Source organism: Paroedura picta, chromosome 1, assembly GCF_049243985.1.
Source record: "Paroedura picta isolate Pp20150507F chromosome 1, Ppicta_v3.0, whole genome shotgun sequence".
Classification (NCBI taxonomy): domain Eukaryota; kingdom Metazoa; phylum Chordata; class Lepidosauria; order Squamata; family Gekkonidae; genus Paroedura; species Paroedura picta.
In genome coordinates this window covers 21,013,215-21,035,883 of record NC_135369.1, presented here as the reverse complement: position 1 = coordinate 21,035,883, position 22,669 = coordinate 21,013,215, and the positions used below count along the sequence as shown (strand labels likewise).

Genomic DNA, 22,669 nt, shown 5'->3' with positions numbered 1-22,669 from the left:
GTATAGTTGTTAAAATTATATTCCTTTTATTGTGCACAATTTTTAAAAAGCAAGTTTAGGAATTAAAAACATATATCCAGCCCACAGGCTGTTGCAAACCAGTATGCTATGCACTATGTGAACCAATAGACCGATGCATTTCAGCCATTACATTAAGTTTTATGACTTTACAATTTCTTCTGTTATGTATTAACTTGGATTGTGTAGAATTACAGGTTGGCTGCTGTATTATTGGCTGCTATACATATTATATATGTGTTAAGAATTGGTGGGTGCTAAAATCAGACCCTACAGGGTCAAAACATGTCAGTCTACTGGTTCATGTAGTGCATAGCATACTGGTTTGCAATAGCCTGTGGACTGGATAAATGTTTTTAATTCCTAAAGGTTTTAAAAACTGCACACAATAAAAGGAATATAATTTTAACAATAATACAGACATTCAACCTCTGAAGGTTCTAACTGTTACCAGTTGGGTATTTATGGTTCTGACTCAGTTAAGAGACCAGGAATTACATTGGACCCAGAATTATTGTTGAAAAAGCAAGTTAATGCAGCTACAAAAAAATCTATCCGCATTTAGCTTGGAAGATGGCTCCCTACTTGACTCAACTGATCTGGCTACATGGAATAGGCTGCCTAAGGAGGCTGTGAGCTCCCCCTCACTGGCAGTCTTCAAGCAAAGGTTGGATACACACTTTTCTTGGATGCTTTAGGATGCTTAGGGCTGATCCTGCGTTGAGCAGGGGGTTGGACTAGATGGCTGCCTAAGGAGGTGGTGAACTCCCACTCACTGGCAGTCTTCAAGTAAAGGTTGGATACACACTTTTCTTGGATGCTTTAGGATGCTTAGGGCTGATCCTGCGTTAAGCAGGGGGTTGGACTAGATGGCCTGTATGGCCTCTTCCAACTCTATGATTCTTGCCACAGTGACCTTGAGACTAGACTACTGCAATGCACCCTACATGGGTCTGCCATTGAAGTCACCTCCAGTCAGTCCAGAATGCCACAACTTGGTTATCATTGGGACCCAGGTGGAGCATGTATGTTAAACCCATTCTGCATATGCTTCATTGGTTGCTGGTCTGTTACTGGGTTCAATTCAAGTTTCTGGTTATCACATGCAAAGCCCTTCATGGTTGGACCCTCATATCCAATGAAATCCAAATGAAACTGATGGGCAGTAAGTTCGGGACAAATAAAAGAAAACACTACTTTACACAGAGAGGGTTTAAAATGTGGGATTCACTGCCAGAAAATGTAGTGGTGGCCACAGGAATAAACAGCTTTAAAGGGAGATTGAATAGATTAATGGAAGATAAGTCTAGCAATAACGATTAGCCATGGTGACTGAAGGGAACCTCCACATTCAGAGGTGCTAAGTCTCTGAATCCCAGAGTCAGGAGGCAACATCAGGGGAAGGCCTCAACCTCCATGCCCTGTTGTTGGCCTTCCAGAGGAACTGGTCAAGGCCACTCTGTGAGACAGGAATAGATGGATCATTGGTCTGATCCAGCAGGACACTTCTGCATGACAGCCTCTCCTGCTTTGATTCTCTCCTGCTTCACTCATCTCAGCAAAACCATCTGAAGGGGCCACCTGCAAATGGATAGGACCAATAGCTGTCTGTACACATGCTTTCCCTATTGTGGTCCCTCCTTGGGGAATGGTCAGTGGGAGGAAACAGTCTTCGAAGTTCCATGGTTCAAAATCTCCTTGGCTGTCCCAGGTCACCACCTGGCAATGCCCTTCATTCCTGCTCAGTATTCCTGCTGTCACCACCCAACCATAGGGATCTCTTGACGGGCCAGCTTGGTCTAGTGGTTAAGAGTGGTGGCTTCTACCCTGGAGAGCCAGGTTTGATTCCCTGCTCCTTCACATGCAGCCAGCAGAGTGACCTTGTGCTGTCATAGCCGAGAGCTGTTCTCACAGGGCAGGCCTGTCAGAGCTCTCTGTCTGTTGTGGGGGAAGGAAGGGAAGGTGATTGTAAGCTGCTTTGAGACACCTTTGGGTAGCAAAAAGTGAGGTATAAAGCTAACTCTTCTTCTTCTTACTGGAGGATTGGGACTCTGGCACTTTTATTCACATTCTCATGGAAGCAAAGTTCAGCCTGCCCTCTCCCCTTACTTTTCCTTTGGCAAACATTCATTTGTTCATTTGTTCATTCATTTGTTTGTTCGTTCATTCGTTCCATTTCATTCATTCGTCCCATTCCATTTCATTTCATTGGATTTGTCACCTGTTGCTCTGACCAGCTCGTTCACAGTGGTTTACATCAGAAATAAAATCCCAATAAAACAATAACAAAGATAAAAGCCTTCAAATTCCACCCACTGCAGACCACCCCATGAGGCTCAATAGCTGACCAAGTTCTGTGCCATAGGGTGGGAGACAGATGTTAGTCCCATAAGATGTTCAAGGTTTTAAAATTTGGCCATTTGGAAGAAGAGCTCCATCTTACACACTCTGCAGAACTGTGGTAGCTCCAACAGGGCCCTCAGCTCTTCCGGGAGCTCATTCCACCAGGTAGGAGCCAGGACTGAAAAAGCTCTGTTCCTGGTTGAGACCAGGCATACCTCACATGAGCCAGGGATCACCAACCGATTTAGACTTGCAGAGCGGAGAGGCAGACTTCCTTGGAGCCAGGATTACTAGCCGGTTGGAGGTGGCAGAGCACAGAGCTCTTTGAGGGGCATTGGCACAGAAGTGATCCTTCAGGTACATTGGGCCCAGACTGCAGATGGCCTTGAAGGTAATAACCAAAAGCCTGATCTGGAATTCTATTGGTAACCAGTGCAAATATGGAGAATGGCCATGGTGATGCTGTGCATTCTGGACCAGTTGTAGTTTCCAGATCAAAATTAAGGGCATGGAGCAAGTTGCAGAAGGCTAGTCTAGAAGTGAACGTTGCATGGATCACTGTGGCTAGGTGTTCCGGGGCTAAGTAGGGTGCTAGTAGCTTGGCTTCGATATGATAATATTGCCGGGATGGGGAGGAAACTGTTCAAAATTTCCCCGCAACTGAGATGAAACCGAACAGGCCTTCTCCCTCCACACTTGTTAGTCTCGCTGTCCACCCAGCATGTCTGGCTGGATTCAGTGTGGGCAAAGCCCGCAACAGGCATTGACTCGTGGGTGACCTTTTGCTCAGCGGCCTACCAGTGACCTCTCACCCCTTGGACTTCGTGGATTTCTGTGGCACCTGACATTGGGAGCTGTCCCTTACTGACCGGCATACCGAGGGAACCAAACCGGGAGGAAGCAAAGTGGAGAAGAGGAGCAGATGGGCAAAGGAGGAGGAGGAGGGCCACAGCTAAATGGATTGATGGAAAGGTTTTGGAGAGACGGAGAGGGGGCCTGAGCCGCTCGTGGGCCAATGAGAGGGAAAGGGCTGGCCGGGAAGGGGCTGAGGCTCAGGCAGAGGTGGCGGTGGAGGGTCTGCCTCTGACAGATGGGTGGACACAAAGGCTGGGCCACGAGTACAGATGGACGGGCAATAGAGCCCGTCGAAGAGAAGGGATCGGAGTGTAATTAGGTTGGATCCGATTATGACAGACTCGATTAGGGCGATATTATGATTGGGGAGCTTCTGCCGCTCGTTGGCTTTCGAGGGAACAAAGCCACGGAGAGGCTGGGGGCAAAGGGGGACATGAAGAAGGGAGGGCAGGAGCGGGGGGGTCTTTTTAAACAAAATACACACGGATCCGACAGCAGTAGCAGCAACAGATTGCGGCGATATCGAGTAGCAAGGCCTTCTGTCGGGGGGCGGCGCACAAACCCCAAGGAAATAAAGGGAAGCAGGCGGAAGACCTTTGGGGAGAGCCGAGCCGGCCGAGCTGGCCAGGGAGAAACATGTTGGAGCAAGGAACGGGCTGGCCCTGGCGTGCATGCATGCACACCACACAAGCACACACAGGCATAACGGCAAACCCAGAGAGCATGCACACAGTCACACAAGCTGTGCCTGCTCGTGTCCCTGCGGAACAATCGTACGCAAACACCGTTCTCAGCATATGCAAGGAAACACTCGCAGATTGCGTCTCCTTGTCCCGCTTTCAGGAACACGAACTCTGAAGCCTGCATGTCTACGTCAGCTGCCTGCAAGGGAAAGTAGGGGAAAGTTAGTACCTTTTCCAAGGAGATACTAACTTCTCTCAAGCTGCTCCTGGGAAGGGAGCCCTGTGCTCAGATGTGGGCTATGCCTCCTGTATCCACTAGGCCTTGGGACAGATCCTGGCAATCGCTACTGCAGCAGATAAATACAAATGGGTCGCCGTGTTGGTCTGAAGTAGCACAATAAAATCAGAGTCCAGTAGCAGCATCTTTAAGACCAACAAAGATTTATTCAGGGAGTGAGCTTTCAAGTGCAAGCACTCTCCATCAACAGATAAAGTCAGTCCGTTTGTTAATTTGTACGATTTCGGTCCCTACCGACCCACACACCTCCCCCGTGCTCAAGGCCGTTTACAAAACGACACAAGGAGATCATAAAATCCCTCTTGCCTTGAATTTTCGAAACCTGCCCTCTGTTCCACTTGCAATTCCTCCCTGTTTTAGTTTATTGTCTAAACACTTTGACGAACGCAATTCTCTAGTCCTTCCTCCAAGTCATTAATGAAGATGTCGGACAGAGCTGGAACTATGACAGGGCCCTGTCAAGTCCCACAGCATGACACTGATTAATTACTACATTTGGGGGCCGGCTTGTGGAGAAATTGTGGATTTGTTTTATGGCAGTAACTTACATGTTCCGCCCTTTCGCCCGACCTTACCGCCTAGTTTGCCACAGGAAAAAAAGTCTGTTCTAGCAAACCCTTCATAGCAGCAAGGAATCCCTACCGTTTCTTCCGGAAGCTTCCAAACCCATTTTATCATTGTTTTGAAGTTTTAAAAAAACCCTCCAGGGGTTGAAGTGAAGCCAAAGTCGTGTTATGAGAGGGCGGTAACTCCCCCGCCTCACCTTTTTTTTTTTATAATAGTCACTATGGAATGATAGCACTTCATAATCATGATGATCACTACAACACTGGGTCTCTTTGCCTGCTGATTTGCCTTTCGCTTTTCAGTTAAAAAATAAATAAATTAAAAAGATGGCTGAGGAGAGTGAGGTGTTAGGAGCCAAGCCAGTCCCTCAAGGGTTAAGGCCGTCTGCTCTTTCTGACAAGAACAGGCCAGCAAAAGGTCCCTAGTGGGATCGTACAATATGTCACCTCGCCTCTTGCCAAATGTTGCCTCTTCTTGTGGCTTTCATGGCTCCCCCCTCTTTTGCTTCCCCTCCCAATAAATGCTCAAAGCCTCACTGATGTCCATAGCAACTCAGCCCCCCAGTTCAGGACACTTTGTCCCTTTGGGCCTCGATTTTGAAGGGAATTCCTTCTTTTCCTGGAATGGGATGGGAAATTTCCTGGAATGGAATGGGAAAATTTTTGCTGCAACACACAGACTGTTGACTAGGTGTTTCCGGCTGCAGAAAAGGGCGGGGGGCGATTAATTCTTTAACTAAAGCACTCTTTATGGAAGTGGTTTGTTTTAAAAACCGGACAAAGTAGGGCAAGGAAGGACATAAGGATATGTGCCTCCCCTCCCCACAAGTGCAGCATCTAAACTGAACAGAGAGGTTGCATGCATGTATGGTTTGTTTACTCTGAAGTAGAATCCAGTAGCACCTTTAAGACCAACAAAGATTTATTCGGGGTGTGAGCTTTGGAGTGCAAGCTACTGATTTTATTGTGCTACTTCAGACCAACAACACCGGTTACCCATTTGAATTTGAAGTGAGCAGCATGGAATTCAATGGCATTTACTCCCGGCAAGAAGATTTCAGCCATAGAATGACCCTAATAAAAGTAGTACTAAACAGACTCCCTTAATGCTGTTTAATTCTAAATTATTAATGTGCATAATTTTAAATTATACCCATACCTACCACCAGGAATTTAGGGTTGATGTTTGATGTCTCCCTGGCATTTTATCATGTGCACCAAGTGAGGCTACTAGTGCCCTACCTGTCCCCAGATCACCTGGCCACGGTGATCCATGCAACGGTAATTTCCAGATTTGACTTCTGTAGCTCGTTCTACGCAGGCCTGCCCTTAACCCTAACCCGGAAATTACAACTGGTCCAAAATGCGGCTGCTAGGGTCCTTAAGAGGTCATCCTGGAGGACCCATATTCTGGCTGTGCTGTGGCAGCTGCTTTGGTTACTGGTTATCTTTCAGATCAGGTTTTGGTTCTTTAAGGCCATCTGCAGCCTGGGCCCGGCTTTTATGAGGGACCGCTTGTCACCTTATGCTCCCCATAGAGCTCTTTGCTCTACGGATTTGAATTTGTCAATTCTCCCAGCCGCCGGGAGACACGCCTGGCCTCAACCAGGGACAGGGCCTTTTCAGTCCTGGCCCCAAACTGGTGGAATGAGCTGAGGTCCCTATCACAGTTCCGCAGGGCCTGTAAGACAGAGCTCTTCTGCCAGGCATTTGGTTGAGGTCAGGCAAGGAAGATCGGGTCCCTCCCTGCTTAGGCCTTCTGCAGGACACCTGGGCAGTAGTACCCCCTGAGATAGTGGTTAGGGTGGTGGTAGGGGTTATTGCCAGGTATGGATGGGGGAGGCAGGTGAGGGGATCTTGCAGCTAATGTCTTATTGCAATAGTATTGTATTATATTTTGCTGTTTTTTATACTGAGTGCAAACCGCCGCGAGCCAGTCAATCTGGGAACGGCGGTTAACAAAAACTACTATAAATAAATATTAAATAAGCAGCTCATTTTATCTCTGATTACAATGATTTAACAATGCTCTTAAAAGCCCTCCTTGAAATTATTTATTTTGAATGAGAAGAAAAGTTGGGTTTTTTTATATCTTGCCTTTCAGTACCTGAAGGAGTCCCAAAGTAGCTCTCCCTACAAGAGACACCCTATGAAGTGAATGGGGCTGGGAGACCCCTGGAAGAACTGCTCTGCAAGAACAGCTCTAAGAGACTGGCCCAAGCTCACCCAGCTGGCTGCATGTGGAGGAGGAATGGGGAATCAAACCCTGTTCTCCAGATTAGATGCCAACTCTCTTAAGGGCTACGCCATGCTGGCATTCCAGAAGAGCATCCAAGTTAGTCTGTAGTAGGAAGAACTAAACTTTGGCAGCATAACTTCGATACATCAGAGTTTCCAATGAAGGGAACACAGGCACAGGAAGAGGCTTATGGAGAAATAAACATTGTTAGTCTTTAGTAATTCTGCAGGACTAATGTTTTCTTTCAGCATGTTTTCATTTCTCTAGTCAACATCTAAGTGAGATTGGCCCTGGTCAGGATTTGGATGGAAGATCCACAAGCAAGTTGAGGATCATGAGGCAGAGAAAGGCAATGGCAAGCCACTCTTGACCGCACTTTTTGCCACCACCAATCAAGATTTTATCTAATTATTTGTGCTCCACTTTTCAGAGGGGACCCAAAATCAGCTGCCAACATCACTTTCCTCTCCTTCCATTTTACTCTCCACACAACCACCCTGTGAGGTAGGCTAGGCTGGCTAAAAGTGATGGGCCCAAGATCACCCAGTCAGCTTCAATTGTAAAGTGGGATGGGGGGTGAGGTGGACCTGGGCCCTCAGTGCTGTCACAACATCATTTCATTGGCTTTGCTCCCCCCCCCCCCCAAGAGGCTGGGATTGCCGACTCTAGACCCAACCTATGTAGCTGTGCTGTTAACAGACACTTAACCTGTCACATGACCAGGGAATCCTGCTTCTCTCCATGCCATGGGAAACATCACCCGCTGGTTTCTCCCCCTGAAGCTGCAGTTAGTGGCATAAGCATAACTGGGCTGGTTTTTACTGGTCAGTTGGCTATCCTGCCACAGGCTTTCCAAAAAGGTAGATTGTGATCACATCTCCCTCCTAAATGTAGTCTCAGCTAACAAGCTCTGTTGGACCGAATCTTTCCTTTCCTTGACTCAGTTGTTTTCCCTTCTCTTGTATTTTCCAAGATTTTTGCATAAATTAACTGACATTATTTTTCATGCATTTATTTATGTATTTTATTCTCCACCTTTCCTTTGCAGATCAAGCCCACTTACAATTTCATTTTATAAAAACATACCAAGTACAGTGCAGCCTTCCTGTTTATAACACACCGGTGTTATAAAATGTATTTCTAGATATTTATACCCCACTTCCCCCCCAATCGGGATCCAAAGCAGCTCACAAGAGTGCTCTTCCCTCTTTATCTTCACCACAACTACCCTTTGAGGGAGGTTAGGCTGAGCGAGGAGGATGAGCCTCAGGGACACTCGGCAGGCTTCCGTGGCAGAGGAGTTTCAAACTTGGGTCTGTCTGATTCTAGTCTGACACTGCAGTCACTAGAATCTAAAAGGTATGGGAAGGATGCAGTACGATACAAGAAATCGAATGATCCTGTGCCCCTGGCAATCAGCAAAATATTGCTGTCAGAGTCTGTGGTATGTAATCACAGGCAAAGCCTTCAGCACGTTGGTGATGCAAAAGGCTGGCCTCTCTACTGCAGCAGCAATAGAATAGCCACCGGTTTGAGGATTATAATCCTCTATTGTTGTTGTTAGTTGCGAAGTCATGTCCAACCCATCGCGACCCCATGGACAACGATCCTCCAGGCCTTCCTGTCCTCTACCGTTCCCTGGAATCCATGACTATATTATTTCCTATAGTCACAGCTAAACAAACTCCTCTTCAAAAAGGTTTTCTAAAAAACTGCACCCCTGTTATTACAAAGAGCACTTAGACATCCACAATAAAGCCTACATGAGACCTTACAGAACAGAAGGAGTTGGTTTTTATAGCCTGCTTTTCACTGTCCAAAGGCATCTCAAAGCGGCTGACAATTGCCTTCCCTTCCTCTCCCCACAACAAACACTCTGTGAGGTAGGTCGGGCTGAGAGAGCTCTGAAAGAACTGCTGTTTGAGAACAGATCTAATTCCGTCTAAACATCCGGAAGAAGTTCCTGACAGTTAGAGCGGTTTCTCAGTGGAACAGGCTTCCTCGGGAGGTGGTGGGTTCTCCATCTTTGGAAATTTTTAAACAGAGGCTGGATAGCCATCTGACGGAGAGGCTGATTCTGTGAAGGCTCAAGGGGGTGGCAGGTTACAGTAGATGAGTGATGGGGTTGTGAGTGTCCTGCATAGTGCAGGGGGTTGGACTAGATGACCCCTGAGGTCCCTTCCAACTCTATTATTCTATGATTCTATGACTGTGACTAGCCCAAGGTCCCCCAGCTGGCTGCATGTGGAGGGGCGGGGATCCCACCCGGCTCGCCAGATTAGAAGCCCCCGCTCTTAATCACTGCACCGCGCTTGTTGCACTGCCAGAAATTCTTTGCTCCACTTTGGCCGTGGGACGACTGGCCTCCAACCACTAGGTCCTGCGGCCAGATGATAGAGAAAGAACCTTTCCCCCACCGTTGCGCGGCCAGGCCACGGGAGATGTGGGGGGCTTTACCGCCTCCAGCAGGTGGGGCACGTCCAAGAGCGCAACGGACGGCAGGCAGCCCGGAACTCCGGCCACGGGTGGGCCCTGGCGATGGCCATTCCCTTCCCAAAGCCCCGCCCGGCCCACGGGTTTGGGGGCCCGGAAGGGCAGCGGAGGCTCCCGTCACCGGCCGGCAGAAGCCTCCGTCCTTCGCCCTGCGAGAGAAAGCCCCTCTCCGGCACACGTCGCCCAGGAAGAGCGCAACCCTCACCCCACGACAGCCTTTGGGATCGCACGGCGAAGAGAGCGAGCAGCGAAGCTAGATCCCTCCCCCCCCCCGCTCTCCCCCGAGTCCTCTGCACGGCGGCGCCCGGTCCACCTTGCGGGGTTGTTGTCCAAAGCCGCCGCCGCCGCCGCCAGGGAACGGAAAGGAAGCGCGCGGGACGGCGCCTCGGAAACGCGGCGCCGGACCTCCTCCCAAAGTCCAGGTTGAGAAGGGGGGGGGGGCGGAGAGATGCCCTTCCCCGCACCCCCCCCCCCATCCCCGGCGTGGGCACCCTGGGCAGACCGGAGCCCCGACAGCGTGCATCGCCGCGCCAGCCTGGGCTGCCCTTGTGAGTTGCGGGCGGGGAGAGTCCGGCTCCCTCGTCTGCTCCGTGGCTGCTTACTTCTCCCCCCCCCCCACTCTCGATTTCTCCTTTATGAAATATGTATGCCGAACAGATGTCTCCATCCAACCAACCAACCCCCCCCCAGCCCCACCACCGGCGGCCCCCCCCTTTCCCCCTCGTCCCCCTCCCCCGCTGTCCCCTGGGCTCTCCTCTCCCGCCCAGCCAATGGCTTCCTTCGGCCGGGCTTTTAATATTGATAAGGAGGGGGGTGGGGGCTCCGGGGCGGCCAATGGGAAGCGCGCGGCTGGACCCAGCGTGTTGCCCGGGTGGGGATATATAGAGGGGCCGGCCGGGGCAGGCGCTTCCCGGTGACCGTCCCCGTCCCCCCACCCCCTGTCCCGGCCAGATGGACGCGGGCTCCGGGAGCGCCCGGCGCAAACTTCCCGGCCGGCGGAGCCTCGGCTGAATGGCGCGGCCCGCGGCCCCGGGATGGCTGCCCGCGGGTCCTTCTGAAGAGAGGCAGGCGGGTCCCAAGCTCAGGGGTAAGGCTTCGGGGTAGGTAGCCCGCCTGGGTTTTATTTGGGGGAGTGTGCAGGGAGGGGGGGGTTATTAAGGAAAGGCCGGCTTGGGTTCTCCTCCTTGTGGTCCCCTGGTTGGTGATGCCGCTGGTCCCCATGCACCTCCGGGATGGGGGGAGCGGTTGAAAGAAAGTGAGAGAAAGGAAAAAGTCACTTCTTGGTTGGGGGCTCAAAAATGGCAGGTAGTTGCATCTGAATGGGTTGGGGGACACCCCAAAGCCTTGAACGACTTCCGGCCTCTTTCGTCCTGCCGTGAAACGGGTGCTTCCCATCACTTTTTGAACACGTTGAACAAACGTTTGGAGAAGAGGTCCGTAGAGTGATTCATTACTTTGGGACACTTTTAGGTACAATGTGATGGAGGTGTTGAGACTGGTTCATGGAAATATTCCCCGTTCCTACTGTTAGATAGGAAAGAGCTTATCCAGGGTTGCCAACTGATGGGGGGGGGGGGGGGAAATGGTAGCCTGGCCTGCTCTTGTGCTGTTGGCAGCCACCTGGCTATTCAGAAGTCAGTCGGGGAAAGCTTCTTACATCACGCAGAGGAGCATGATGGCTTGCTTGGGGCTGTAGGGCAAGCCACTAAACTAGAGCCAAAGTGCAGGAGGGCATGCTCTTACCCAAAGTTGGCAGCTGCTCTACAGTCCGGGCAAGCTGAGGCTTGCTAGAAACACTGAAGAGAGGCTAGCACACTGTGATTCAACATCTGTAATTAATTTAGTGTAAATGGCTCGATAGTGTTGGTCCATTTTGCCAGGGTTATGATGGCCGCATCCTCCAGGTTCTCTGGCGGAGGGGTCTTTCCCAGCACTTGGGAGCTGTTTACCTGGAAATACCGGAGACAGAACCTGGGACTTCTTTACGCAAAATGCCTGATGTACCACCGCACAGTGAGCATTTCACCTGACTTTTCCCTGGACGAAGAAGAGAGGAGTAAACAAGTGAGGGTGTGGCCAATGGCTGTCCGTCAGTAATTCTGAGGACACCAGTAATTGAACAAAGACTCGTGTCAAAAGATGAAACCACCAGTCTGCCTCAGTGCTTAAAACCGGCTTGGACAGCCAGGTCTTGAGATATCTCTGGAAGATACTGGGATTCACACTGAGGGGTGGGGCAAACCTCTCTGTACCTCCTTGGTGCGTAAGCGTAGTATGGAAGCGGTGGTGTTAAGAGCTTGACTCATTTGGGAGATTTCACTGGCAGAAAAGCAACACCTGATACGCATAAACGTATTTGCCAGGGAGAAAAAAATTAAACAGGAGCCCAGTGGCACCTTAGAATGTATTCTGGGATAAGCTTTTGTGAGCTAGACTCACTTTATCACATTCACGATACAGTTCCTATGGATGTTTACACTGGGTTTGATGAAGCGCTGATGCTGAAATAGATTTTATCAGTTTTTAAAGGGACACAAGGCTTCTGTTTAATTGCCTGGAATAGCCCAATTCCTCCCAGATCTGGGATGCTGAGCAGGGTTGACCCTGATCCGTATTCAGAAGGAAGACCACCAAGGAATTCCAGGGTCATGATGTGCAGGCAAACAATGGCAAACCACCTCTGAACATCTCTTGCCTTATGGCCACAGGGTCGCCATAAATCAGCTGTGACTATGGCAAAAAGGAACTTACTTACCTCTGAATAAACCTGCCTGGGAACACATGGGCGTGGGCCAGCATGTAAAATAGGTGAGCACGGAATCTCCAAATTCCAACATTTGTGTCTGACTGTGTGAGAAACTTAACTGAGTTTGACTTAAGTTTTTGAACTCGTGGGCATCTCGTTTTTGATGTTTGTTTTGGAGCATCTCAGGGCCTTTTAAGGACTTGAGTACTGCCGGAACATAAGCTATTATGAGCATCCTACAAAATGATTTTTTTTTTTTGCCCCCAAAAGCTGCAATCAATTTATGAGCCTTCAAGGTGCCACGGGGCTCTTCTTTGTACAGCAGCCGTAGCAGGCTAACAGAGCTACCCCTCTGGACCACACAGCTTAGAGTGACGATCGCTCGCGGTCCCATCAGGGACTAGGAGTGGCTCATTCACTGTGGAAAGCCATTGTCTCTCTCAGAGGCTTATTCAGATTGCTTTGCCAGTTATTTTCATTACTTCCTTGCATAGTAATGCCAATGCACCAGCCTTTTGGATCGGGGCCTTCTGGCTTTATGTTAGCCCACCGTCCTTCTGTTTGGACCTGTGTATGTGCATCTGTCCAAATCGATCTATCTGTATCGGCTAACTGAGGGTAACACTTCCTGTATTTGAAAGAGTGGACTACGGGCCATCAGAGTTTGGGTGTAATAAATGAATCTTGCAAGTGCTGCAAAACACTTGGGCTGCAGCTGACAGACCTGGCTACCTGGGGAGGCCTGTGGCTCAGTGGAAGAGCCTCTCCTTTGCATGCAGAAGGGCCCAGATTCAATCCCCGGCATTTCCAGTTAAAAAGAGCCAAGACCTCTCCCTTAGACCCTGGAGAGCTGCTACCGATCTGAGCAGGCCGTACTGACCCGATGGACGGGTGGGCTTATCCAGTGTAAGGCAGTATCCTGCATGTGTTCCTGTACCCGTACCCATGTGTCCTTGTGGGCTGAGCTGCCCTGAAGCCTTTTGAATGGCTAACCCAGGGGTAGGCAAACTGTGGCCCTCCAGGTGTCCATGGACTACAATTCCCATGAGCCCCCACCAGCACTTGCATTTGTTGGCAGGGGCTCATGGGAATTTTAGTCCATGGACATCTGGAGGGCCACAGTTTGCCTACCCCTGGGCTAACCTTTCTGGGGTATAGAATGTTTAGAAATGAGGCAAGACGCAAATGGCTCAATAGATCTGGAAAGTCACATGGACTCCGGGGTTCGTCACAGTCTCTTGGGGGCAGAGATGGCGTGCCTGCTGACATTGTCCACGTACCTTCTCTTTTAAGCTTCCTGAACAGGCTCTGAAAAAGGCAAAACGTGCTTCCTGACAACCCGACGTTAGGATTATAAACCTCGGAATTGTTTACACGTCTTGTCAAAGCCCCATCGTAGTGTCAGAAGTGAGGCCATCATAGTAAAAGATGTCCTTTGCATATTCTCAGAGGTTTTTCTTCCTCCCTCTTACAGCCAGTCCCCAAACATTGTGGACTAGTAAGCAAGGAGCTTACTAGCTGTGATTATTGCCAGGAAGAAATAGAGACTCCTGTATATGTGCAGAGAGCACAATTGTTTTTGGTGGGGCGTTTCTGTTGATTGTTATTTATTAATTGTAATAAAATTTATTTAATAAAATAAAAAAAGAAGCCACAAAAGTTTCCCACACCCCTGGGTTGTTTCGTTTGTTCCAAGAGGGTTCACAGCGCATAACTGACTGTGATGCTGGTACAATACAATGAATACATTAACAATTTTGAACTCATAACATTACGAACGTTACAACATTATGATCTTATACCGGTATAATGTTCAAGTGTTAACTGCACAGCTGTATGTGCAACCTTTACTGAGTGTGTGGCTGGATCAGGAGTCACCCCTGGGCTGTATCTGTTGGGCACAATTGGTAGGAAGGGGACTTCCAGGGGCTCTAGTCGATGGTGTTTCACTGGCCTTTGAGCAGTCAAGTCTGCAGAGTAACTGTCAGGTAGTCTTGGACCCTGATACTTCTCATTAAAAATTAAACATTCCCGCACGTTCCCTCCCTCCCTCCCGCTCATCTCCTCCCCACTGTTGTGCACATACACACCTGTCTCAGGTAAACAACTCCAGCCACCCAAACTAGCCCCTGTTTATAGGCATGGTTTTGCACAAATAAGCTATTATGGGTGTATCCACCAGAGAGTCAATAGGAGAAATCGGAGGAAAACAAAGCCATTCAATCTACACTTCAGTTGTCCTTATTCACCACGGACAGTCCTTATTCCCCCCCCTCCTTAAAAAAAGAAAAACATCTTAGAATATCTTTTTTTAGTTCTATATTCGTGCAATTTGCTAGCTAAGGCTGTCATCAGAATTCAGTTCCTTTGGCAATTAAATCTCTGAGTAGTCATGGGTGCTTCTCGTCTCTAGTGCATGTCCATGTTAGGGTTGCCAACTTAGGTGTGTGTGTGGACATTTCTTGGAATTATAACTGCCTGCCTGCCTGCCTGCCTATCCATCCATCCATCCATCCATCCATCCATCCATCCATCCATCCATCCATCCATCCATCCATCCATCCATCTCTTCCTGAACTCATACTTTTCCAGGATACACCCTGAAATCTCCTGGTATTTCTGAACCTAGAATTAACAACCGTAGTCCATGTCAGTGCCTGTGCATGAAAGGGTGTTGCACGGTGTTCAGCACGCTGCTGTTTTGCACCCCATGACGGCTGTCAATGTATTTCCTAACCATTGATGACAGCTTGTAGGACCGTTAGGTTTTTCTAGATCACGCTTGGCAAAATCACCTCCTTGGCTTACATTAGAGTCGGAGAGGATGCCGTAACCAGCAGGAGACCTCCAGAAGGTAGGGGAGGTAGGTTGCTTCTGCCTTCCCTGTAATCCGAACTCTGGAGAAGAACCTTCAGGGCAGTGGAATGGTGGTCTCCATATTCTGTTGTGAGATTAGGAGTGGAACAAGAGGCATTTCTGTTGGCACCTGGGAAATGTTGGAGGGGATGGATTCAAAGAACGGCTCGTGGTTATACTGGGATGTCAGAGATCCAGCTGAAGTTTAGATAATACGGAAACTTGGTATCCTTAGCAAAGCAGGGTCAGGGAGAAATACTCCTTGCAACACTGTGCAGAAATGAATCCCTTGATTTTTGGAATCTTCAGCATAGCTATGACGGCTCCTTTTTTGGGGGGAGGGGACAATGTTTAAGCTTCTAGGACAGAATGGGGATTCTAGGACAGAATTCTTCAGGCTCTTCCTTGATTCTAGGTTTGGCCACTGGCAGAGGGTGGATGGGTCGGGTTGCCAGCTCCGGGTTGGGAAATTCTTGGAGATTTGGGGGTAGAGGCTGGGGAGAACCAGGACCTTCATGGGGTACGATGTCCCAAAGTCCCCCCTCCAAAGCATCCATTTTCTCCAGGGGAACTGATGTCTATAGTCTGGAGATGAGCTGTCATTGTATGGGATCCCCAGGCCCCACCTGGAGGCTGGCATCCCTACTTGGCTCACGTGCCTTGGAACCCATGCAGTGCACCTTTGTCCTCCAGGAGAACGGGTGTGACTTCAGCAGGCAAGACTGAATAGCCAACTTCCATTCTGCAAACTGAAGGCTAAAGGGATGAAGAACTCCCTCCTCCTCCTCCTCCTCCCCCCCTCCCACTTAGCAATGCCAAGTGGAGCTGCATTCCATATGTCCAGGGCACAAGACCTCGTAACAGAAGGCCTCACTGAATACATCAGCAGACCCCTTTCTTCTTTCCCTTCTGCCTTTCCCCTTTGCTCATTCCCCACCTGTCATCTCTCTGGAGAGTCTGGATAAGGAGCTTCCAAAGTCTGGCCCCCTCATGTTTTTCTTTCCGCACCTCCCTTTTGAATCTTTTCCAGATCAGTTTATTCCTTTTCCGCCTTACTATTTGTTGCTCTTTTTTTTTCTTATTTAAGTCTGATTTCTAATGCCTCTCTGTTCTATTCCGTTTTATCTCTCCCCCTGTCTTCTAAGGCAGGGGTAGTCAACCTGTGGTCCTCCAGTTGTTCGTGGACTACAATTCCCATGAGCCCCTGCCAGCGTTCATTGGCAGGGGCTCATGGGAATTGTAGTCCATGAACATCTGGAGGACCACAGGTTGTCTACCCGTTCTAAGGAGCTCAGGGTGGGACGTGCAGTTTTACCCCGATGACACCCCTGTGGTAAACTGCTACAAGCCCTTTTCACTGAGACATTCCCACCACCTCAACAAATCAGAGCTATATGTTCTCTCTCTGTGTACTTTGACAGGATGTACGGAAGAAATTCCTGGTGATGGATGGCTGAAACGGAGTCAAGCACATCCCAAACTCGACACCGGGAGTCGACCAGGAGATTGGCACGGTTTATGTCTTCGTCAGGTGACTGACGCCCGAAAAACTGCCTGAGAAGACCAGTCAAACGGTGGAACTTTGACGTGGAACCTTACTGTGGCCCTGTTTGTCTATTAGTAGCAATTCCTGGACATCTCCTTCCCACCAATCTCATTTCTACGCCACCTTTCCCTTTCCAGTAGGCCCAACTTGCATCCCATCCTTCCGTCCGTCTTGCCTCCCCTCCACCCCCGTTTCCTCCCCCGTCCCTCTCCGCAAGTCATGATGCTCAATTCCGACCAGACGGAGATAGACCTCCAGCCCACCCATTCGGAGACGGAATCGGTCTTCAGTGACTGTGGGGGTGGAGGGGGCCGTGGGGTTGGGGTGGAAGAGGCCGGCTCTCTCGGTCTTTGCAGCCAGTCCAGGGTAGTTGAGTCCGGCGATACCATGAAAAAGGACCTTCAGCACCTGAGCCGGGAGGAGCGCCGCCGCCGCCGCCGCGCCACGGCCAAGTACCGGACGGCTCACGCCACCAGGGAGCGGATCCGGGTCGAGGCCTTCAACATGGCTTTTGCTGAACTTCGCAAACTCCTGCCGACGCTTCCCCCAGATAAGAAGCTCTCCAAGATCGAGATCCTACGGCTGGCGATCTGCTACATCTCGTACCTCAACCATGTGCTGGATGTGTGAAGGGCCGGGAGGGGGGCAGCTCTCTTCCGGGGTCAGGAGCTACCGACCCAATCCCCATTCCGGAACTGTTAGCACCGAGCTCACCTCTGTCCTCCTTCAAGCTAGTTCCGCCACTTGAACCACACTGGCCGTATCCTCGGTGGAAGACGCGATAGATACCTGAGCTGTCCATAGCCACCCACCTGCATCACGTCCTGTGCCGTGGAAGTGCCCCTGCCACACTAGGGTTGCCAGCTTTGGGTTAGGAAATTCCAGGAGATTTGGGGGTGGGACCAAGGGAGGGTGGGGCTTAGGGAGGGAAGGGGCTTCAGGGGGGCATAATGACACAGAGTCCACCCTCCAATGCATCTGTTTCCTCCAGGGGAGCTGATCTCTCTGGACTGGAGGTCATCTGTAAATCCCGGAGATCTCCAGGCCCCACCTGAAAGTTGGCATCGCTATGCCACAGCTAGGTTAAATTCTGCCATATGTTTGCATTTGGATTCTCCCACTGGATCCTGAAAGCCACCAAATGGCTGAAGTTATGTCTGAGTTGCAGTCGTTTCCAAGGACAGGGATACACATCCCTGCAGAGAAGGAACAAGCTTTTCTCTCCTTGGTCACCAGGGTTGCTCTGCCGCTGTGGCCTTTGCCAATCATCTGGTTCTAAGATAGTTGCTTATTTCCACTCAATCGCTCAAGTGTCTTCTTCTGCTTAAATTTGGTCTGGTTAGTCTTGAATACAGCGGCTGTATGGTGTATTACTAGGATTGCAAAATCTCTACCAGGGGTTTCATCTCAGCGGTAGAACATCTGCTTGGCATGCAGAAGGTCCCCGGTTCAATCCCCAGCAACTCCAGTTAAATGGAACAGGTAGTAAGTCACGGGAAGGACCTCTGCCAGCGCTGGCTTGGATGAACCAAGGAGTTCAGAGCAACATACATAATTCTCCTTTCCCTGTTTTATCCTCACAACGACCCTGTAAGGCAGGGGTAGTCAAGCTGTGGTCCTCCAGATGTCCATGGACTACAATTCCCATGAGCCCATGGACATCTGGAGGACCGCAGGCTGACTACCCCTGCTGTAAGGTATGTCGGAGCTGAGAGAGTGTGATTGGCATAAGAACACCCAGCGAGCATCACGGGAAGTGAGGAATGTCTCCCAGAGCCTCGTCCAACAGCCCAGCCCTCCTAGCACACTGGTTCCCCCAGGGGCCACCCCAGAGTGATGGGTCTCTGCTTCTCCCACCACATCTTTGAGCTTCAACTGTTTCACCCATGCTCTTTCTACAGCAAAAGTTTACCCATTTTCACATGCATGGTGCACCCGATTAAAGTGCAAAGGGAGCCTTCTTGGACATGTTCTCATACAAATGAGCGAGCGCACCATGCACGCCAAAGCACACCATGCACCCTGAAATGCTCAGACTCGAGCAGTTTGGCTCTAGGTGGCCATTCCCTAAGCTTCTAAGCAGCACTCCTTTTCGGTCTGTATCATCACCACATTTCTCCATCTGATGGGAGAAATCCAAGTGAAGGAGTGACCCCCGCATGAGAGATGTCCCTTGGAGAGTAGAAGAAATTGGAACTTCCTTGCTTGTTGACACTCAAGGCCCAACTAGTTCTGAATCGCCTGACTGTCTAGGTAGATTCAAGTCTAGTAGCGCCAGAAAGACAAACACAATTCTTTACAGCATGACTATTCAAGAGTCAAACTCAACCCCTCCCCCAAATTGTGTTGGTCTCTCTGGTTTGAGTGGATTCCAGACAAGTTCTTCTAATGCCAACCTGGCTACCCTCTGAAATGACATGGAGATGACCTTACTGGAAAATGATGGGCACGGGCAGGAAGGTAGCTTTCCTTGGGTTCAGAGCCTGTGAAGTTATGGCTCCTTTCACATCCTGTTGGATAATGCCCTCTCAATGCACTATGCCATGCAGGAGTGGCCAAACGGTAGCTCCCAGATGTTCATGGACTACAATGCCCATGAGCCCCTGCCATGCTGGCAGGGGCTCATGGACACTGTAGTCCATGGAGACCTGGAGAGCTACAGTTTAGTCACCCCTGCACTGTAGCAATTGTTAACCACTGGAAACTATTGCTAAAGTGCATTGAGACTATATTATCTATTGTGTGCGCGTGAAATCAGCCGTAGAGTAGGACGCTTTAAAAGAGCTGTGCTTATGCGCTAAAGATTTGCTAACTTCCACATGGGAATTCAAAATTAGACGGGAAACGATTTCGCTCAATACTAGTTTCTTTGTCCTGGTGCAGTCCCTGCTATCTCCAGCTGCAAGATCTCAGGTGTAAGATGCTGAGACAGATTTTTCTCTGCCTGAGACCCTGGAGTACCACTTTCTGGTTGTCAGATATTACAGGGACCAGTGGCTCAACTTGGCACAAAGCAATGTGGTTTTCAAAGCCAGTTTCTCTGGTCTGGTTTGTCCCCCATGCGTGGAATTCAGAGGTAGACTGCCTCTGCTCATAGAAGCTTCATTTTGGCATCACGGCTGTTGATAGCTCTGTCCCCCATACAGACTCCGTCTTGCTGCGTAAGATCAAAAGCCCTCCTAGTCCTGCATCTGCTTTCTAAAAGGAGCCAGCTGGACCGTTTATGCACTGGGAACTTCACTGCCCCACCCCCCTGTCAGGAGTACAGATTGGGGGTGGATGAGGTGCATCAGGCCAAATGCTCTCCCATGTGGGTGCAGGAAGAGATGGAGCAACCTGTCATGACTAAAACTCCAGCCTGCAGCCTGGCATGAAACCTTCAGTGCGTAAACGGTCCTGGATGTGACCAGTGACTCTGCAAACCTTGACTAAACCGCTCAAATCCACCTTGATCCCTTTACAACTACAAGGCAATGGTAGACTGTCTCTGAACATGGAGGTTTCATTTCGCTAATCTGCTAACTCCGATTGTCAGGGATCCTACAAAGCTAATCATTACTTTGCTGGATTAGACCCTTGGTAGCTCAGGGCTTGAAGGCATCAGATGCCCGCCCCGTTATTTGATTCCAACAGTATGTTGGAAGTTTGATTTGACTGTGAACCCATCGCTGCCCACATTCTAAAAGTGAGGGTCCCTCAGTAACTGCCGTCTCCCCTGCGTTTTGGGGCAGGTGTGCCAATGCTTGGTTCTGAAGCAGACATGCAAGAGCCAGGGGAGTGAGCGCCAGGATGAAACCCTCTCCCCCCTTTGTCCTCTAGAACCAAGTTGCTGTGCCACAGAACTGTATTTATTTATTTATGTATTTATTTATTTATTTTGGGGAAAATGTTATTTATTTGCAGTGTTCAAGCACTTTTTTTAGGGGGGAAAATCTTGGAAGGGAAACAGAAAAAGCCTTTGTTTATGGTGTGTCCTTATATGTGTGCGTCTCTCTCTTTTTCTCTCTCTCTCTTTCTCTCTGTGTGCGTGCGTGTCCGTCCGTTACCTGGTTATTATAAACAAGGGTTTATAATAATTATTATGACTGTTTATGATTTCTGTTTTTGTAAGCAAAAGAGAAACTAAAATTAAACTCCTTCCCCCACAAATGAGGATGATCTGGTGGGGAATTAGAAAAGCGTCGTGTCCATTTTTCTCCTGGTTTTTAACCAGATTTAAATATATATATTTTCCTTCCTGTAGGTGGAGTTGGGAGCGGCAGCTGGGTAATTTCACGAATGGTAATTGATGGGTCATGGGTGCCTCCTGTTAGGATCAGAGTAATCAAATCTTACGCTCCAGAGCATGAAGTGACCACAGCAGGGCAGGAGGGCAGAATTATTCTTTTTGAAAGGGGCCCCTTGCCAAGCCCCCATTGAGGCGTGCTAAGGCACAGAGTCGTCCCTCCAGGAGATTGGCAACCTGAGCAGGGGCCTCACCTCAGGTGTAATGCTTTGGAGGTGGGGTGGGGGACAGAAGGCCACAAAGGGCAGTGAAATGGCTGCTCTTGGTCTTGTCCTACATGTTATCTCCGTGCTGGTGGGGGGAAGAGAGTGGGGAGCAGGCTCATGGGGGAATTTCTTTCGGCTCAGTCAACAAAGCCTTCTGGGCTGGCTCTGGGTACTGATAACCTCTTATCTGAAGAACTTGGATTCCCCCTCTCCCCCCATTGTGGAGCCAAAAAGAGAAATGCCAAGACTTTGGTCGGAGCCAAATATCTTTTAGCTGTCCCAGGAGGGTGTGTACAAGGTGACAAGCACGGTTCAAGAAGCAGACTGTTGTCAAGTGGGATATGAGTTTGAATCTTGAGGTGGAGAAATCCCAGTCCTTGAACATTTCCCTTCCTGTTGCTCAAATACTAGAAAACCTTCCTGTCTTGGGTTCCCAGCTCTTGCATGGGAAATACCTGGAGATTTAGGGGGTGGGGCTTGAGGAGGGGGGTCTTCACTGAGAAACCATAGAAACCATCTTCCAGAGCAGCCATTTTCTCCAGGGGATCTGATCTCTGTTGCTCGGAGATGAGCTACAATTCCAGGGGATCCTCAGGTCCCACCTGGAGGTTGGCATCCCTAAACTGATCTCTGATGCCTGGAGATGAGTTGCAGGCCGAGAAGACCTCCAGCTATCCCTTGGCCTAAACCCAGGGGCCATCAGGAGGTCCACCAGCTGGGCCAGAACTTCAAAACCCCTCCTATAGTTGCCTTGGAGGCTGGCAACCCTATTCCCATCCTATTAACAAATCTCAACTAGAAGGTTTACCAGGTTGCTCCTGGCCATCTGTGGGGTAGGGGAGGTAGAGATAACTGCTGGACATTTGGAGCTGGAGCCTGGGGCAGACAGGGACCTCAGTGTCCACCCTCCAAAGCATCCATTTTCTCTAGGGGAACTGATCTCTGTCCTCTGGAGATGAGCTGTAATTCCAGGGGATCCCCAGGGCTCACCTGGAGACTGGCATCCCTGCTCCATTGATGACCCAGAAGCTCCCAGTGCCTGAAGCACGACACAAACCATTTTCATGTGCTGAACCTGACTCAGCACGTCTTGCTGCCCAAGGCAGAGAACATAACACTACAGGCCATTCCCAGAGGTGATCTTGAGCACCACCATCACAGCACCCCATTAAATTCTCAGCAATCCTCTTTTAGGGGACGCAAAGGCGTAGCAAAACATTGCTTCTCTCAGCAGATTAAAGTTGCTTTTCCTGGTGGCTGAAAGCCTTGTTCACAGCACAGGGAAGGCTCTTTTGCATTGCTGCAGAAGGTTCTGAGATCTGTCCCCCACATTTCTAAGCATCAGGATCTCAATCCTAGGCGAGAACTCAGCTATGTTAATGGTCCAATGTTCTATTTTGGTTCATAAACCATGCACCATGGGGGCATATGCTAACCGCTACCATCCCAATGTTCCTGCTTGTCATTTTTGTGGGAGTAGGTCAATGAACTTATGCATGAATGAAGCATTGGAGTTTTGAGGTGTATAGTTTACA

General features: G+C 49.7%; 1 protein-coding gene across 2 annotated transcripts; it reads left to right on the top strand.

Moving 5' to 3' along the window:
- Positions 1-10,390: 10,390 nt before the first annotated feature.
- Positions 10,391-20,808, top strand: NHLH1 (nescient helix-loop-helix 1). 2 transcript variants are annotated; one of them, XM_077325699.1, is made up of 2 exons: positions 10,391-10,595; positions 16,519-20,808. In XM_077325699.1, exon 2 carries the CDS (start codon positions 16,863-16,865, stop codon positions 17,271-17,273), a length of 411 nt encoding a protein of 136 aa, XP_077181814.1. In that variant the 5' UTR covers positions 10,391-10,595; positions 16,519-16,862; the 3' UTR covers positions 17,274-20,808. The 2 variants fall into 2 exon arrangements, with proteins under 2 accessions (XP_077181814.1, XP_077181808.1); XM_077325693.1 differs by having other exon boundaries at positions 10,392-10,582.
- The last annotated feature ends 1,861 nt before the right edge of the window (positions 20,809-22,669 follow it).

Coding starts and splice junctions, on each gene's coding strand:
- NHLH1 (XM_077325699.1), top strand. CDS start 16,863: ATGATGCTCAATTCCGACCAGACGGAGATAGACCTCCAGCCCACCCAT.